The sequence below is a fragment of the Heterodontus francisci genome, chromosome 7 (genome assembly GCF_036365525.1).
Source record: "Heterodontus francisci isolate sHetFra1 chromosome 7, sHetFra1.hap1, whole genome shotgun sequence".
NCBI classification, from domain to species: Eukaryota; Metazoa; Chordata; class Chondrichthyes; order Heterodontiformes; family Heterodontidae; genus Heterodontus; species Heterodontus francisci.
The window spans coordinates 79926157-79945352 of NC_090377.1; the positions used below are offsets into that span (position 1 = coordinate 79926157).

At 41.3% G+C, this 19196-nt stretch overlaps 1 protein-coding gene across 1 annotated transcript in view; it reads right to left on the minus strand.

Annotated features, from left to right (window-relative positions):
- LOC137372387 (titin-like) overlaps positions 1 to 19196 on the minus strand; it is a 425393-nt gene that overhangs the window by 76283 nt on the left and 329914 nt on the right. The window contains exons 209-227 of the mRNA XM_068036276.1: positions 8256 to 8288; positions 8013 to 8142; positions 7619 to 7918; positions 7185 to 7502; positions 6775 to 7071; positions 6352 to 6651; positions 5653 to 5967; positions 5162 to 5310; positions 4245 to 4395; positions 3876 to 4157; positions 3487 to 3789; positions 3081 to 3383; positions 2720 to 3001; positions 2331 to 2630; positions 1698 to 2000; positions 1290 to 1598; positions 894 to 1175; positions 479 to 778; positions 84 to 377 (exon numbers count right to left, since the gene is read on the minus strand). Coding sequence (XP_067892377.1) covers positions 84 to 377; positions 479 to 778; positions 894 to 1175; positions 1290 to 1598; positions 1698 to 2000; positions 2331 to 2630; positions 2720 to 3001; positions 3081 to 3383; positions 3487 to 3789; positions 3876 to 4157; positions 4245 to 4395; positions 5162 to 5310; positions 5653 to 5967; positions 6352 to 6651; positions 6775 to 7071; positions 7185 to 7502; positions 7619 to 7918; positions 8013 to 8142; positions 8256 to 8288 — 4951 coding nt within the window. The remainder of the gene's footprint in view (positions 1 to 83; positions 378 to 478; positions 779 to 893; positions 1176 to 1289; positions 1599 to 1697; positions 2001 to 2330; positions 2631 to 2719; positions 3002 to 3080; positions 3384 to 3486; positions 3790 to 3875; positions 4158 to 4244; positions 4396 to 5161; positions 5311 to 5652; positions 5968 to 6351; positions 6652 to 6774; positions 7072 to 7184; positions 7503 to 7618; positions 7919 to 8012; positions 8143 to 8255; positions 8289 to 19196) is intronic.

Here is a 19196-nt window from a genome sequence, read left to right on the forward strand (position 1 = left end):
TGTCATGAAAATGTCAATGAAATACAGATTGAAAGCAATGGGAAACAGAAATCAAATAGTATGAGTCAATGTAAGTAACTAACCTAATTTCTCCTGGCACAGTATAGGCACTGTTGTATCGGGACGACCAAGCCCAGCTGCATTTTGAGCTTTAACACGGAATCTGTACGTTTTTCCTTGTTCTAAACCAGTTACAACACATTCTGGTATGCTAACAGTTTTGAATTTAGTCCAGTCTTGTGCTCCTTCTTCCTGGTATTCAACTAAAAATCCTGTGATTTCAGAACCTCCATCACGATCTGGATAATTCCAAAGAAGAGACACTTCTGTTTTGTCTACATCAATATGGTGTAAGTTCTTAGGTGGGCCAGGAGGAGCTATAAAAATAAGATAATAACATGATAATTTAGCTGTTGTAGGTACAAAGGTTGTGAGCTTGAATATGTAAAATTATTAATTTTAGCGAATAGGGACTTACATATTGGATCAATTGCTTTTATAGGTTTAGTTGATTCAGTAAAGCTACTTCTACCATATTGATTTTCAGCAGCCACACGGAACAAATACTGGGTGCCTTCCATTAGGTACTTAGCCATGATGCTGTGCTTCTTGGTTGTGGATGAGACAGGGATCCACTGAGGAGCTGCAACATCTCGTTTCTCAATAATATAGTTTGAGATAACAGCACCACCATTGTCTTCTGGTTCCTTCCATGTCAGATAGCATGAATCTTTTCTAACTTCACTAATATTCAAATTGCGCGGTGGACCAGGTTTATCTGAAAATAATTCATATATTATTAATATTGTAATTATTGGAAAAAAGACAAAAAGATCAAGATTCAGTTAAAAACACAGATTGTTCCTACAATCTTTATGCTCCAGCCATATTACCTAATACTGTAACTGTACACAAAGCACTCTTGCTTCCAGCTTCATTTTCAACAGTGAGTGAATAACATCCACTGTCACCTCTAACGGTATTACGGATTTCAAGCTTGCTGCTGACAGGAGTAATTTCAATATCAGCTTTCATAGGTACTTCCAAGTCATTCTTTTTCCATGAGACCTTTGGAAATGGCATTCCCTTTATGGTTGCACTTAGGGTTAAAGTAGTTCCTGCTTTTAGGTTTACACTTCGAGCCATGTTAGCATCTACAAACAATTCAGGTGCCTCTGTAAAAGGAAGAAAATGATTTTGAATGAACAGAATGAACCACACAGAACAGGATCAATATCAAAACTCTTCAATGTGGAATGATCTGCATGGTATTCTTAAAAAACACTCACCAAGCCTGTCTTTTGCTTGAACTGGATCATGGACATAAGCTGGGTCTGATTCACCAGCTTGATTGACTGCCATAACCCGGAATTTGTATGTATCACCTTCAGTAAGACCCGTCACCTTCGAATGAGTGTCAGGGCAGGAATCCGGAGTTTGATTAGCTTTCTTCCACTCTTCATCACCGACTTTCTGGTACTCCACTAAATAACCTAATATTTTCCCTTTTCCATCATGGCGTGGAGGTAGCCAAGTTAAATCAACAGTAGATTTAGTTTTGTCCACTGCTTCAGGATTAATAGGGGGGCTTGGCTTGACTGAATAAAAGCAGTTAAAAATATGGTCATCATAAATCTGACAAATGCATGAGAAAAGTTATTTTGAAGAAAAAAAAATTGAGTATATATCTTATTTACCAATTGGATCCTTTGCAAAGATGGGCTTGGATGGTGGACTAGGATCGCCAATGCCTATTTCATTTTCTGCTGAAACACGGAATTCATATTCACAGCCTTCAAGGAGGTCAGTTACTTTGAACTGAGTGTCTGGGTAAATTGGCTCTTTAGATACTCTTGCCCAGCGATTGGACATGGTTTCTTTCTTTTCCACAATATATCTAATAATAGGCTTGCCACCATCACGTGGTCTATTCCAAACCACCACAGCGGAATCCTTAGTAATATCCTTTATAACTGGCTGTTCTGGTGCTTCAGGAACTCCTTCAGAGAAAAGAATAAAAACTGAATAAGCAAAAATAAAAACTAAGATTTCTCCCTATTACACTATTAATACATTAAAAATGTTGATAAAATAGGAGACACAACACCTTTTTTGTGTGCAATACTTATAACTAAAATTGTATTTTGAATATCAAAACCATTATATATTTAATATTATACTCAATATGAAATCACAATGCTATTTTACTTTAAGTGGAGCTAGTTAGGAGAAAATGCAAGATTTTTAATTTGCTGTTCTGAGTATTTGCTTGTTTTATTTTGTCTTTTGCTCAATACATTAACTAGAAAATTCTAAAGTCCAACACTTACTATAACGATCTTTAGCTTTAACTTCTTCTGAAAGCAATGGATCACTGATTCCATACATGTTTTCAGCATAGATACGGATAATATACTCTCTTCCCTCAATTAATTTTGGAACCTTGCAAGTTGTTTTAGTAGTTGAAGAAGTAACAGGCATCCAGAGTTCTCGGTTTGTATCTCTCTTTTCAACAATATAATTAGTGATCATACTGCCTCCATCATCAAGTGGAGGTTTCCAGGAAATAACCATATTATCTCTGTGGACTTCATTGAACACAACTGGACCAACTGGAGGTTGTGGACGATCTGAAAAAAGTGACATTTTGTTTCAATCCTGTTTTCTTCTTCAATATTACAAGATTTTAACTGAAAAAGATTAAAAATAACTAACTTACCAACAACAGTCACTTGACAGGGACCCTTCCGTACCCCTGTGCTGTTCTCCACAACTACACAGTATTTACCCGAGTCGTCACGAATACCTTTCAGAATTGCCAGACACAGTTTTGACGGTGTAGTTTTTATTTTTAGGCGATTACTTTCTTCAACTGCAACATCATCCTTAAACCAAGAAACCTTTGGAGCAGGTTTCCCTCTATATTGTCCTGTCATGCTGAAAGATTCACCAACACGCACAACAAACTTGTCTCGGAAATCCAGCTCAAGTGTCGGTGGTTCTAAAGATAATAACACACTGTTAATGCCTTTATGGAAAAAAAGAAATATTTCTTTAAACATTTTTGAAAGAAGTCTTACCAAGTTGATCCTTGCAAGTTACTGGTTTTGTACAGAATGATGGCTTGCCCTGGCCAACTTCGTTCACTGCACTGACACGGTACTCATAAGTGTCACCTTCCTTTAAGCCACTATGTGTAAAAATCCGATCTAACAATTTCTCTTTAGTAACCTTGTTGAACTTGTCTTTGCCGATAAGACGACACTCAAGAATGTACTTTGTAATGTCTGAGCCACCGTCATATTTAGGAGGGTTCCATTTCAAGCTAACCGATTGCTTTGTAACGGCTGTTACTTCAAGATCTTCAGGGCGTTCAGGGACAGCTGCAAGTAAGAATAATATATTAAAATTAATGTATTCAGTGACTACAATTGATTTCTTTAATATTTAAAGACAGGAAAAACATGTAACTAAAGAATTACTTACATATTGGTTCTTTAACTGTAATTTCTTGTGTTGTCTGCACCCATGGGCCCATGCCTATGATATTTTCAGCTGCAATTCTGAAGAAATAAATATTTCCTTGAATTAGACCCTGAACGATAGCATTCTGTCTGGTAACTGTGCATGTGACAGGTGACCAGCCTCGACGTTCAGCTTCACGCTTTTCAATTATATAATTGGTAACAGCAGATCCACCATCATCATCTGGAAGAAACCATGTTAATTTGCAAGAATCGTTTGTTAGGTTTTCACAGCGGAAAGGTTCACCAACTGGTCCAGGAACATCTGTAATAAAAAAATAATAATTTTACTTAAATACATAAAAAAAATTGATTGCATTCAGTGTAAAATCAGAAAGTAAGAATATTTACCTAATACATCAACAATAATGGTCTTTCTTCTTTCGCCTCCTGCATTCTTAGCAATGAGATTGTACACACCTTGGTGCTTTCTCTGACATTTCTTAATAACAAGAGCAGAGCTGATAACTGTAGTTTCAATTGTCGCTTCTTCTGGTACTGGTTTATCATCTCTTTTCCATATGATCTCTGGAGGTGGTTTACCTGATACATATGCCAGGATACGAATCACACCACCAGCATGCACTACAATTCTGTCTCTCACGCTGGCATCCAAGTTAATGTCTGGAATAACTAGAATAAAAAACAATTAAGTCAGATATTTATCATTGCCAAAGTAATACAGAAGAAATGCAACAAAGGTCTACACTTTTTTTTTACCTATTCTATCCTTAACTTCAATGGCGTCAGAAACCTCTCCCGGATTGCCAACTCCAGCAGCATTTACTGCCCTTACTCTAAATCTATACAAACTTCCTTCCTTCAGTCCTGGTACAACAAACTTTGTGCCTCTAACTTCTTTGTCTTTCACCTAAGAAGAAACAGCAGAAAAGGCAAAAACGTTAGCCAAAACTAAGCAATATAGATTCAATTTTCTTGAGGTCAGCAACTTTCCACATATAAATGTCAGGAAATGAGGTGGGAGGTGGTGGAGCGAGAAAACTATGATGCCAGATTTCTGCCTCTTTGACATTGCCCTGGAATTTCTGTGCTTTGCCTGAAGGATGGCAAAAGGCCTGTGCCGACAATAGATGTGTTGTCATGTACATTGCCACATGTTGTCATGGAAATGAAATGGTAGGATGCATTTCCAGCTCTACAATCTCATTTTCCTGTCATTGCCCAAATGCAGGGGCAGAAGGATATGCTGGTGGTAGGGTTCGAGTTTGGATCTTCTCAGATAGGAGGGTCTGAGGGAGTCATGTGACAAAGTGAAGGCAGCCCAAAAAGGTGATTGGCCTTTTTGTTGTTGGGACTCTTCAGAGCTTTAGACTTGGGGGCCTTCCAGCTGCTGTTCTTCAACAGTAGTCAGTGGGGCCTGAGGCTAGTGGGCAGTACTGCCACTGTAGGTCTGAGAGACTCCAGCTGCACTTTTGTTTTTGCCCTTGTTTTATGGCCCTGCCAAGGAGTGAAGCTGCAACACTTGGCCCATCAAATTTGGGCACTCTAACACCTGGAAAGGCACACTGTCCTTCAGGTAAGCTCTGTCTATCTAGCACCTGGCAAAGGAAGACGACAGGGACTAGAAAATCTGCCTCTATATGTAAAATATATCAAATAATTATTGATGCATTTACCTTTTCCCATTCTTCCTTTCCTTCCTCCTTAAATTCAACAAAATAACCAGTAATCCTTGATCCGCCATCTTTTGTTGGTGGAGTCCATTCAAGATCTACAGTTGACTTAGTCCAGTCTGTCACCTTTGGAAATGGAGGGCCAGGTGGTGCTGTTAAAAAAAAAAAAAAAATTCAGTACAAGTTATCAAAACTGTGTTGTTAATCTAGGTGTGCATAAAGCACAGGTTTCCAAACTGGGATCTAGGGGTTCATGAGTGAATGTAGTCATTAGATTTCTGTATTTGTTAACTTACTTGTATGTTGTTTCTGTTGCTATACACAAATAAAAAATATTTTTGCAATATTGCATTGTTTTATTTATGGGTAGCTAACAGTGCCAGAGGTTAGGGTCGGTCCCAGGAATGTGTAAATAGCTGCACCAGTGTGCCAATATTTACAGATGTCTCCCATACATAAAAGTTTGAAAACCTCTACCAGAACTGTATACCCACCTATGGGATCTCTTGCCGTCACTGGATCAGAAGGCATACTTGGGGGTCCGACGCCTGCTGCATTGATGGCGAACACACGGAATTGATAATCTGAACCTTCAATAAGGCCAGTTACTGGATAGGATACTCCAAGTGGCATAATCCTAATTGGATCACGATTTATTCTATTCCATCTCTTCCCGGTAGTCTCTTTACGCTCTAACCAATAGCCAGTTACTGGAGAGCCACCATCATATTCTGGCTCTTCCCAGTTGACTACCATAGAATCGCAGGTCACACTGCTTATAGTTGGTTTGTCACAAGCTCCAGGTACAGCTTTGAAAAAAATATACATTTCATTGGTATTTTCCAAATTTACAACAGAAGTTAGCTTCTATATTCTGACTGTAATTTTGAAATTAAAGGTAGAAAAGTTAATGCTCCAAAAAATAGTGGATAACTCAAGCACAAAATTTTAATAATTTTTGTGAGTGAATGCCCAGAATTATGAAGCCTGTACAATAATTGGTACAAGTTTTAACTGAAGTATTTTTGTTAAACAATCAACAGTCTTGTACTACTAAATATTAACTTAGAACTCAAGATAAACAATTTTGCTATCCACTGTTAAATATGTAGAATTGAACTGTATGGATGCATCTGTAAACTCAGCAATATCAAAATATAGAATATCTGTAGGAAATTTATTTCAATACATACTAAACAGGTTTCTTGCTGTCTCTGGTTCACTGTCAAGAGGTTCACCAATACCATATTTATTCTGAGCCAGGATGCGGAATACATATTCATGTCCTTCCAGTAACTTGGGTACCGTGCAAATGCACTCTTTAACATTATTGGTAACCTGAATCCAAGTCTTCCTATTTGCTTCTCTCTTTTCAACAACATAGTTAGTGATCTTGGAGCCACCATCATCTTTTGGAGGTAGCCATGATAGGGTCATCTTCTCAGCACCAATTTCTTCAAACTTAATAGGACCAACTGGAGGACCAGGGCGACCTAAGTATTAGAGCAAGTCAAAATGTGAATATTCTTAATTACACTAGTTATAGTAAATGACAGGAATACACTTGCATTACCAGAACAAGAAATGTAAAGAGGTAAATTATAAAAAAAGATTACCAAGAACATTGAGTCTCATTTCCTTAGAAGCAGTTCCCAAATTGTTTGTAGCAGTGAGGGTGTAAAGTCCAGTGTCCTTTCGGAGGGACTGATGAATTAGTAGAGTGCAAACATCCTCAGTCACAATTTTGTTGACATGTTGATCATATTCTACTTTAGATTTTTCCTCTGGTTTCTGAGTAGGTGCTTTGTACCATGTCAAAGTTGGGAATGGTGTGCCCTTGACTTTGGCTATAATGCTGATGTCTGTATTTTGTTCTGCCTCTAAAAATTCTTTAAGTTCGATTGCAGGTCCACCTAGACATGGGAAAATCAGTACATGGGAAAATCAGTACATTTTAAGTAGGTTTAAATTTGGTATTTTTTATGTTTACATTTGTGTGTTATGACATAATTGTGTCAGTACTCACATGTTTGATCTTTCACAATAGTGGGTCCAACAGGATTACATGGTTTACTAGTGCCAGCTTCATTAACAGCTTTTACACGGAATTCATACTGTCCACCCTCATTAAGATCTTCCACTGTAAACTTGGTTTCTTCCACATCACGTTTGTTGCATTGCTTCCAGATTTCCTTCTTTTGTCCAGTAGGATCCAAGGAAAGACATTCAATAATGTAATGTGTTACTGGAGCCCCTCCATCTTTCTTTGGTGGCCTCCAAGTAAGTGAAACGGAATTCTTAGTAACCAAACCAATTCTGAGTTTTGTTGGAGGTTCAGGGGGGTCTGAAATATAAAAGCAATTCATCAAAAATGATTGCTAAAAAAAAGCATAACCATTAAAATGAATTATAGTGATATCTGAACTAGACAAGTATATGTTTTTCAAACTGCAAACTTACGAATTGGATCTCTAGCCCTGGTCCTCTGGATGGTTTCTACTGGTGGACCAATGCCAAATCGGTTTTCTGCCCGGACACGGAAGAAGTACTCCTGCCCCTCAATAAGATCAGGCACAACAAATGATGTGCCTGCACAGGAAGCGCTAGCTTTTACCCAAGCCTTTCCTTCTACAGTCTTTTTCTCCACAACATAGCATTTAATTCTATCTCCACCATCATTGTCTGGGGGCTTCCATGAAAGTCTGCAGGTACTCCTTGTAATGTCACTTACTTTGAGATCTTTCGGTGGACCTGGCATATCTGTGACACACAAAAGATAATTAATTTAATAATCACATTAAACTACTACAATTTATTCTCTTTCAAATATACTTCAATAAAATAATTTACATACCAAGAACATTTACTCTGACATGTACGGTTTTTTGTCCAGCCTTGTTCTTAGCAGTAATACTATATCGACCAGAATGGCTTCTGTTACATGCTGAAATAACCACAGTTGTCTTAGTTTCGGTACTTTCCACCTACAAAAGACAAAAAGATGAACCATTAATCAGTAAGCAAAATGCAATTTTTATTTCTACATTCCAAAATGTCAAATGTGATACAGTAAAAGAATCATTAAACACATTATTACCTGGACATCAGCTGGTAGATTATGTCCTTCATCCTAAACAAAACAGTAAAACATCAAATGTTACAAAATTTGTTTAATTTTTTTGAGGAAAAATCTATGATTATTGCTGATTGATTTGTTCTGGAGAAGATTCCATGTTAAGCTTGCCCCCAATTATTTTTGTAATGATGTCATGCTGGATGGTGCCACATGTGATCTTCAGCTGGGGTCTGCATTATGGCTCCATTTCATTTTGACCCAACAGTGATGTGAACCAATTTCAAACAAGATAATATATAATCCAATCAAAAACGCAAACACAGCGTGTCTGAGGCGATAGCTGGGAGGAATCATAGTTTGTGAAAGACACCTATGATTTAAAGAATGAAGACCACCGTTCTTCAATGGATATCCTTCATGTAGAGCCCCATAGCAAACTAAAACTAATCAGAATGGGGGGAGGGGAGGAGTGAACACTCATGCTGAGGAGCTTTAACCACTGCTGTCAGAAGAGATCTGTCTAAACATTAGCCCTGATTTTAAACTAACCAGTCCATCTTAACACCCTGTCCAATTATACTCTCAATTGAAGTAAAGTGCAATGTTTCTGCCTCTGTCATTCTCTTTGGCAAGCATTCCATTTTCCAATAACTCTGTGAGTAAAGAAATTTCTCCTAATCTCTCTCATCACTCCTTTATTGCCAATTTTAAGTTACTGACTCGCCAACAAAAAGACATAAGGGGCTAAATTGGATAGCCCTTGAAATTGGGCATGGGGATCATGATGCGTAACTACCCCATGCCCATTCAAAGTGATGCAGACAGCACACAAACTTCATGCTGCTTACTAATTATAATAATAGTGGTGTGTAGTCCAGCACTACATGGGCTGCTGAGCGGCTGCATGCTTCAGCAAGGGCACAAGTTCGTGCAAGACAAGCACCACTTAAAGCTAGCCTGCACTATTTAAATTCAGACTGCATCACTTAAAGGCAAGTAGCATCCCGGCTGCAGCAGAAGCTGAAACTGATTAGAGTGGAAGATTAGGATGAAGCTGTAAAAATGGCACACCAGGCCAGAGAGCATGCTCCAAGGTACTCAGATGCCACGTTGGAGGCCTTGGTGCAGGAGAAAAGAGGTCCTCTTCTTTCAGTGGCTCAGGAAGCCCTCTAGAAACATTCTGAAGAGGCAGTGGGAGCAGGTAGCCACAGCAGTCAATGTCAGCAGTTTAGCGCTGAGGGCCTGGATGCTGGGTCAGAGAAGTTTAATGACCTGATACAAGTGGCTAAGGTCACTAAATGCATCTTCACATGCCATATCCTACTAACTACACCACTTGGCCTCAGACACTGCTCCATTTATCACACTTCCTCCACTCGCTTGCCAACAATCTCGATCAATCATGACTCATACCTCACATTCATAGCATAACCTCACCCTCACATATTTATCACTGCTGCAAGCCACACACTCACATCTTCCAACTTGCAACACTGCCAGCTTTTCAATCTGTAGTTGGTGTAACCATGCACCTCTTTCTTTTCCCTCTTCCCTCATCCCAACCTTGCCCTTGTGCCTTTACACTTTGAAATACCCAAGAACTGCTGGCTGGCCAGCAGTGGTGCGGGAGGCTGAAGGCCTGGATGAAAATGAAACTAAGGAGAAAGAAACACTGTAACTCGATCTGCAATTCACAGCCACCCACTCAGATACTGGCACAGTTGAAAGTTAGATGGTAGCATAGAGGTGAGATCTGCACAGGGTGAATCACCAGGCACGAGTGGGGAAAAGGATCACACAAGTATCAGCTTCCCAGAGGATGAGGTAGCAAACAAGTTCTGCTGCAGAGGACTTAGATGAGGACTTCAATGGGGCGATGTATAGAAAAAGGCTGATGGGCATGCACACAAAATGCTGGTGCATTGGCTGGACTGCCAGAAAGTCTGCTGCTATCATTTAGCATGGAGAAGTCTGGCTCCAACTTGGCACAGAGCTTTGCACAGAGCGTGAAAGCCATTCTTTTCCGTGTGGAAGCAGTGACCAACTCCATGAGAACACTTGTGGAACTGACCATGATACAGCATCTGGCAGCATCTGTGGAAAGAGAAGCAGAGTTAACGTTTCGGGTCAATGACCCTTCTTCGGAAGCAGAGTTCCGAAGAAGGGTCACTGACCCGAAACGTTAACTCTGCTTCTCTTTTCACAGATGCTGCCAGACCTGCCGAGGGATTCCAGCATTTCTTGTTTTTATTTCAGATTTCCAGCATCCGCAGTATTTTGCTTTTATGATACAGCATCTGTTGGCCAATGTCTCAACTTCCATTGTAGCCCAAGGAGAAACCACCCAACATCTGAGTGCTGCAGTGGAAACTCAGACTGAGGTCATGAAATCTCAGCTTGTTGCCTTGAAAGCCCAGCACAAGGGTGATTAGTTGAGTACTGTATAGAGTATTGGATGTTTTGTTGGATTAAGTTGGTATAGAACGGATGCTTTGTAGTGGCTTTTATTTCAGCATTGTGGCCAAGAGGACACAGTGATGGTCAGTGACAGAGGGAAGGTAAGGTGTGTGACTGTTGCAGAATGGGGATTTCGGGTTATGTTCAGTGGAATCATAATAAAATGAGGCAATCATAGACAGCCTGGCCGGAAAGAGGATTTGTTGCTTGCCTGCTCCCTTTCTCCTGCATCTCAGCTGCTCACAAGTGGCAGGGGTCATGCCTTCGTGATAGCAAGGATATGCAGGACACATCAGACCACGGCGAATTGGGACACATCCTCTGGCCAATACTATAGGGCTCCTCCAGAGTGGTCCAGACAGCTGAAGCGTTGGTTGGGCACGCCAATGGTCTGCTCTATGATGTTTTGTGTGGCAGCATGGCTCTCATTATAGGCATACTGGTCACGTGTGCTTGGGTTGCGCGGCGGAGTCATGAGCCAGTTGTTAGACGGATAGTCCTTTTCACCCTGCACACAACCCTCTAGTTAATGTGCTGGCACAAATACTGAGAGACCAGTGAACTGGCACAAAATGCATGCATCCTGACTGCTGCTAGCATAGTGAGCATTCACCTGCATAATATGCTGAGCATGGTCACACACCATTGTGAGTGAGTGCTAATCTTTGAGATTGCAGTACATCTCAACATTTTGATACGATGCCCGCAAAGCCACATGTGTGCAGTCGATGGTGCCTTGCACCATGGAGAAGCGTGCGTTCCTGGCAAAGCCACATGAATGCTCCTCCTGCTTCTCTCTAGTCAGAGGGAAGACAATGAACTTCCCTCTCCTGACATAAAGCGCATCGGTCACATCCCTTATGCAGCATTGGACAATGAAATGGGAGATGTTAAAGATGTCACCTGCTCAAGCCTGGAAAGGTCCTGACACAAAGAAATTCAGGGCCACAGTGAGCTTCACAGTCATTGGATGCACGGTCCATACCCTGCTCTGAGGTTGCAGGTCTGACTGCAAAAGATGGCAGATTTCCTTAAGCGCCTCCTTTGCAAAGCCGAGTCAATGCACTTACTGCCCCTGGCTTAGGTGGATGTAAAAGAAATTCTATGGGAGACCCTGGGTGGATAAGGCCTCCTGCTGAGAGCCCACCACCGCCTACTCCTCCTCCTCCCCCTGTGAGCAGTTTGTCCTCTTCTGTGTTGCCTCTGCTCATTCTCCCTGTCGTGCTGCAGGTCAAGGGGGATTGTTATTATAGCACCCATGACTGGGAGAAAGTGGTCTAACCACAGCCCTTGAAGTCAAAACCAAGGCCATCTCCATGTGCAACACCACTCCCTGTCGACTTACCAACTTTAAACAACTCTGCACTGGTGAAGGGGCCCATTCTGCTGCCAAATACAAGTTCAGCAGTGCATGTTTAAGAGAGGGTGATAGCTGGAGTGGCGAGATCAAAAATGACAATGCTGGTGTCAAATCAGTGTTAGATGCTGACTGATGGCATGACCTGCTTGCTCTGCAAACGTCTGGCACATGCTCCTAACGCCCAGGTTACTGACCTCCCCAAAATGGCATCCGACGAGGGGCATGCTGGGACTGTGACCAAAATGGCAACCATAGTGCCGGCACTACCGAGCCATGTTTTGCGGCCTGTGTCTTTTGCCAGAATAAGATCAAATACCCACAAATAAACTTCTACTATGGCAAATCCATCCAGGAAGGAGGTGGGGAGATAATAACCCAGAGCACTGTCACACACAGGTCACGCACGAGTTCCGCTGCAAAGGACTCAGAGGACTTAGATGGGGTGGCGAACAGGACAGCAGTGATGTGCATACAGAGAATCTTGGTGCATTGGTAGGCCTGCCATAGAGTCTATTTTACTGTCAAGGAGCATGGAGCAGTCCTGCTCCAACTTGGCACAGGGCTTTGCACAGAACTTGGGAGCCCATTCTCTCCAGTGTGGAAGTAATGGCCAATGCCATGACAATGTTTGCTGATGCATACGTGATGCAGCATCTGGTGGTGATGTCTCAGCTTCCACTGCAGTACAGCCAGAAGCCACCCAGCCTTAGGGCTGCAGTGGAAACTCAGACTGAAGTCATACCATCCATGCTTGTTGCCATGCAAGCCCAGATTGGTACCATGCAGGTTCTGACTGCAACCATCATGGTTACAGATACGAATGCTCAAAGGGGTATGCAGGCTCTCATAGCAGTCTAGTAATCTGTTCTCCAGCAGATGACTAGGATTGCTGAGCTGCTGCCTTGTGGGAGTGCCACTGACTCCATGGAGCATGAACTTGCTGTCTTCTCACAGGATGACAGCATTCATATTCCCATCACTGCCACTCTGCCAGTCCCCTTGCTGTTGCCTTCCAGCCAGACTGCGGGGCCCTCAAGGCCTAGAGCTGCTCGAGGTTGTCCGGCAGGACCACCTGCAGTCTGTGCCACTGAAAGTCAAGAGCCTTCCATCAGCCAAGCTGCAGTCACTGGGGTAGCACTGTGTAGAAGTACTCAGAAAAGACTTGTGCTCACTCCTCCTTCTGTCTGGTAAGTGTTACGAAAGTGCTTCTATATTTTTTGTCAAGTATGTTTTTGAAGACATATTTAAATTGTGAAGATGGAGTCATTGAAAGCTGAAGATTTCATAGAAGCTGTACTTTGCTTTCGTTTTAGTTTGGAGATACAGCACTGAAACAGTCCCTTCGGTCCACCGTGTCTGTGCCAACCATCAACCATCCATTTATACTAATTCTACACTAATTCCATATTCCTACCACCTACCTATACTAGGGGCAATTTACAATGGCCAATTTACCTATCAACCTGCAAGTCTTTGGCATGTGGGAGGAAACCGGAGCACCCGGAGGAAACCCACGCAGTCACAGGGAGAACTTGCAAACTCCACACAGGCAGTACCCAGAATTGAACCCGGGTCGCTGGAGCTGTGAGACTGCGGTGCTAACCACTGCGCCATTGTGCCGCCCTTTGTTGTTGACAATTCATTGAAAAGGCACTGAGATATTGTTTAAAAACAGCCTTGTGGGAAATCATGTGCTTTCAGCAATAAACAACAGAAACCTTGGTGACCTGGAAAGATGTTTACAAAGAAGAGACAGGTCAAGATTTCTAGGGGTCAGGAGGCTTGACTCTTGAGATATTATTTTTGGGTTCACTTTGGACTGTGTGTTGGGGTGTGTGCACTGTTTTGAAGACAGTTGGAGAAAACCAGCCAAGAGAGCAGCCACCTCTTCCATCTCTTTGAGAACTGCCTGAGAATCAAGTGTAAGAAATAGAGAAACAGAAAACCCTGCCAAACTGATCCTCAACACCGCCTGAAAAGAACTGCTCTAGAAAGATCTCAGTGACAGCCATCTATTCGTATTTGGGATGCCAAACTAAAAGGGGACAACTGACATCTTTCCATATCTTTTTTCTTCAAGAATTAGCCAGTGTTTGGCCAAAATATTCTTTTTTTCCCCTTTTTTTTGTAAGAGAGCTCTGCAGAGAGAATCTCTTTTCTTCAGTGTGTGTGTGAGTTTGTGTGTGGGGGATTTAAAAAAGGGAACTTTCATATTTCAATCTGTGTGTTAATGCTTTGCTTCGTTACTGGTTAAGTCTTGTTATATAATAAATTGTTAATTTTGTTGTTTATTAAAGAAACCTGATTGGTGTATTTTATTCTGGGATAAAGAGCAGAGTATATGATTGACTGTAGTGGGCGGCACAGTGGCTATCACCACAGTCTCACAGCTCCAGGGACCCGGGTTCGATTCTGGGTACTGCCTGTGCGGAGTTTGCAAGTTCTCCCTGTGACTGCGTGGGTTTTTGTCGGGTGCTCCGGTTTCCTCCCATAGCCAAAGACTTGCAGGTGATAGGTACATTGGCCATTGTAAATTGCCCCTAGTATAGGTAGGTGGTAGGGAGTATGGGATTATTGTAGGGTTAGTATAAATGGGTGGTTGTTGGTCGCTACAGACTCGGTGGGCCGAAGGGCCTGTTTCAGTGCTGTATCTCTAAATAAATAAAAAATAAATAAAGTATTGGTAACTGGGTAAACATTTTAAGAAAAATATGTTGTGAACAGTGGAGAAGTGGAACTAGAAACGACAATGCACTCCTCCAGCCTTGGTTGTAATATAAGAACAAGGAGCAGGAGTAGGCAATTCAGCCTCTCGAGCCTGCTCCGCCATTCAATACGATCATGGCTGATCTCATCTCGGCCTCATCTCCACTTCCCTGCCAGTTCTCCATAACCCTTCAACCCATTACTAATTAAAAATCTGTCTATCTCCTCCTTAAATTTACTCAATGTCCCGTCATCCACTGCACTCTGACCCTTTGAGAGAAGTAATTTCTCCTCATCTCTGTTTTAAATCTGCTACCCTTTATCCTAAAACTATGACCTCTCGTTCTAGATTGCCCCACCAGAGGAAACATCCTCTCTGCGTCTACTTTGTCAATCCCGTTAATCATCTTATATACCTCAATTAGATTTCCTCTCATTCTTCTAAACTCTAGTGAGTAAAGGCCTAAACTGCTCAATCGCTCTTCATAAGACAAACCCCTCATCTCTGGAATCAATCTAGTGAACCTCCTCTGAACTGTCTCCAATGCAACTACATCCCTCCTCACGTAAGGGGACCAAAACTGTACGCAATACTCCAGGTATGGTCTCACTAATGCCTTGTACAGTTGCAGCAACACTTCCCTACTTTTATACTCTATTCCTTTAGCAATAAATGCCAAAATTCCATTTGCCTTCCTTATTACCTGCTGCACCTGCATACTAGTTTTCTGCGATTCATGCACGAGGACACCCAGATCCCTTTGCACTGAAGCACTCTGAAATTTCTCCCATTTAGATCATAATTTGCCTTTCTATTCTTCCAACCAAAATGGATAACCTCACATTTAGCCACGTTAAACACTATCTGCCAAATTTTGGCCCATTCACCTAACCTATCCATATCCATTTGTAAATTTCTTATTTCTTTATTGCAACTTACTCTCCCACCTATTTTCATGTCATCTGCAAATTTGGCTATAGTACCTTCTATCCCTGCATCCAAGTTATTAATATAGATTGTAAATAGTTGGGGCCCAAGGACCGAACCCTGTGGCACCCCACTAGTTACATCTTGCCAACCAGAAAAGGACCCATTTATCCTGACTCTCTGTTTCTGTTGGTTAGCCAATCCTCTATCCAAGCTAATAAATTGCCCCAACCCCATGTGATCTTACCTTGTGTATTAACCTTTTGTGTGGCACCTTATCAAATACTACAGCTACAGGATCCCCATTATCCACTTTACTTGTTACATCTTCAAAGAACTCTAGCAAATTAGTCAAACACGATTTACCCTTCATAAAACCATGCTGACTCTGATGGATTGCGTTTTGACTTTCCAAATATCCTGTTATTACTTCCTTAATAATGGATTGTAACAATTTCCCAATAACAGATGTTAAACTAACAGGTCTATAGTTTCCTATTTTCTTCCTCCCTCCCTTTTTAAATAAGGGCATTATATTAGCATTTTTCCAATCTACTGGAATCTTCCCTTCATCTGGGAAATTTTGGAATATTATAACCAATGGATCCACTATCTCCACTGCCACTTCCTTTAAGACCCTAGGATGAAGGCCATCAGGCCCTGGGGACTTGTCTGCCTTCAATCCCAATAGTTTGCTCAGTACTTTTTCCCTAGTGATGATGATTGTTCTAAGTTCTTCCCTTTCTATAACCTCTGCATTACCTTTTATTATTGGGATGGTACTAGTGTCCTCCACCGTGAAAACTGAGGTAAAATACTTGATTTAGTTTCTCTGCCATTTTTGTTTTCCCCACTATTAACTCCCCAGTCACATCCTCCAAGGGACCAACATTCACTTTAGCTACTCTCTTTCTTTTTTTGTACTTATAGAAGCTTTTGCTATCCATTTTTATATTTTGCGCTATTTATTTCATAATTTACCTAGCTCTTTTTATTACTTTTTAGTATCCCTTTGTTGATCTTTAAAAGTTTTCCAATCTTCCAGCCTTCCACTGGCCTTTGCAATATGATATGCCTTCGCTTTTGTCTTCATGTTATCCTTAACTTCCTTGCATAGCCATGGATGTTTTTTCCTCCTCTTACAATCTTTCTTCCTCTCTGGAATATATTTTAGTTGCGAGGAATTCAATATCTCCTTAAACATCTGCCACTGCTCATCAACTGTCCTACCATTTAGTCTTCCTGCCCAGTCCACTAGGGCCAAATCTGTCCTCATGCCTATGTAATTACCTTTGTTTAACTCCAGAACGCTAGTGTGGGACTCCAGTTTCTCGCCGTCAAACTGGATTTGAAATTCTAGCATGCTATGATCACTCTACCCGAAAGGATCCTTAACTATGAGATCATTAATTAATCCCACCTCATTACACAATACCAAATCTAGAATAGCCTGCTCTCTGGTTGGTTCCACAACATACTGCTCCAAAAAACAATCTCTAATACATTCAATGAACTCTCCCTCGAGGCTACCCTTGCCAATTTGATTAATCCAGTCTATATGCATATTAAAATCACCCATGATTATTGCTGTACCTTTCTTTTCCTTCCTGCCTATCCTTCCAAAATACTGAGTACCCTTGGATATTCAATTCCCAAACCTGGTTTCCCTGCAACCACGTCTCAGCAATCGCCACTAAATCATACCCATTCGTCTCTATTTACGCTGTTAACTCATTAATTTTATTCTGAACGCTTCATGCATTCAGATACAAAGCTTTTAAGTTTGTTCTATTATCAAATTTCCCTACTCTTGTAAGATTCCTTGGTGCAATATGGCGTTCACATGTTCTGTCCCTACCAAAGCATTAATTAGACTGCAACCAGAGTACTGTGTACAGTTCTAGTTGTCACATTACAGGAAGGATATGATTGCATTAGAGAGGCTACAGAGGACATTTACAAGGATGTTGCCAGAAATGGAGAGTTTTAGCTATGAGAAAAGATTGGATAGGCCGGGGTTGTTTTCTTTGGAACAGAGGAGGCTGTTGGGAGATTTAATTGAGTTATATTAAATTATGAGGGGCCTGGACAGGAAGGACCTATCTCCCTCAACAGAGAGGTCAATAACCAGGGGGCAAAGATTTAAGGATTAGAGGGGAGTTGAGGGGAATTTTTTTCACGCCAAGGATGGTGGAGATCTGCAACTCATTGCCTAAAAGGTTGGTGGAGGCAGACACCCTCATCGTATTAAAAAGTACTTGGATATTGTTATGATCTTGTAGGGTTTTTTTTCAGGAAGAATGTGGTGTGCCTTTAAGGCTGGAAAAGAAACCGTACTGCTTTAAGGCAGCAAGCCCCAGAAACTCAGTCAAAGAGTGCATTCTTGCTGCCCGGCATATAGCCATTCAGGACCAGAGATCGAGCGATACATTGTTAGAATTCAATTTTGAACTGGTTTATCGTGGAAACAGACTGTTCTAACTCAGAGACATAGATAGACAACTGGTCCAGCAGGAACAGAACAGAGATCTCTGATAATTTAAACTGAAGGAAGGGACGTTAGACTGTGTCAATCTTTTATCCCTCAAAAATTCTAAAGTCAAATTGATTCATTAAAAAGTGTTTGCAAGTTGTTAATTGTTGAAATTTATCGCTGGAGAAGGAAAGCATCACTTACTGCTGAATTAGACTATGGATTGTTCTACTGTTGAAGAACCTTTTCTTTTCCCCCCATCGGATGGCTTTGAGGACTTCAAGCAACCTTGGACTATTCCACATTGGAAGATTTCACTGCGGCAGGAGCGTAATATGCAAGGACTTTAATTTTTCTATTTTAAATGTTGTTTATATCTTAGTAGTGTTTAAGAATTTAGTTTTTCTAATTAAACAGTTAATTTGTTGATTTAAAGACACCTGGTTTGATTAGCCTCATTCGGGGGGCTTAATAGATGGTACAATTTGGCTGGGTGTTTCTTTAATTTGGCAAGTTTAAGATATGTTAGGCAATCTATGGAGGGACGGGATTGAATTAACAGTGCATTTCTCCCACCACAATCAGAATCGTATATTTTGATTGGGGCATTGACTGGAGCGGTTGGTTGTAACAATATGCACTTGAAGTGCTGTAACCTACAAGGATACAAAGCTGGAAAGTATAGGTTGGATAGCTCTCTTTTGGCTTCTACAGACACAAATCGCTCATTTTGTGCTGTAAGTTTCTATGATTCTATGAAATAGCACTAGTGGGGGAATCCCTTATGCTGTTGAATGAATATTCAGTTGGAAGTAATTAAGTGAGGGTGATAACAGGACCTGTGAGGTCCAAAATGGCAGGTAGGTGCCAAACCAGCATGAGATACTGTTTGATGTTACAATCTGCCCACTCTGCATGCTTCCGGCGCACGCATGGCATTACCGTGCTAGTATTGTTAAAATCATGGCACACATGCAGGCTGTGCTGCAAGTGGCCAGAATCGGTCTGCCAACATTTCTGGAGTTCCTGGCTTCCATA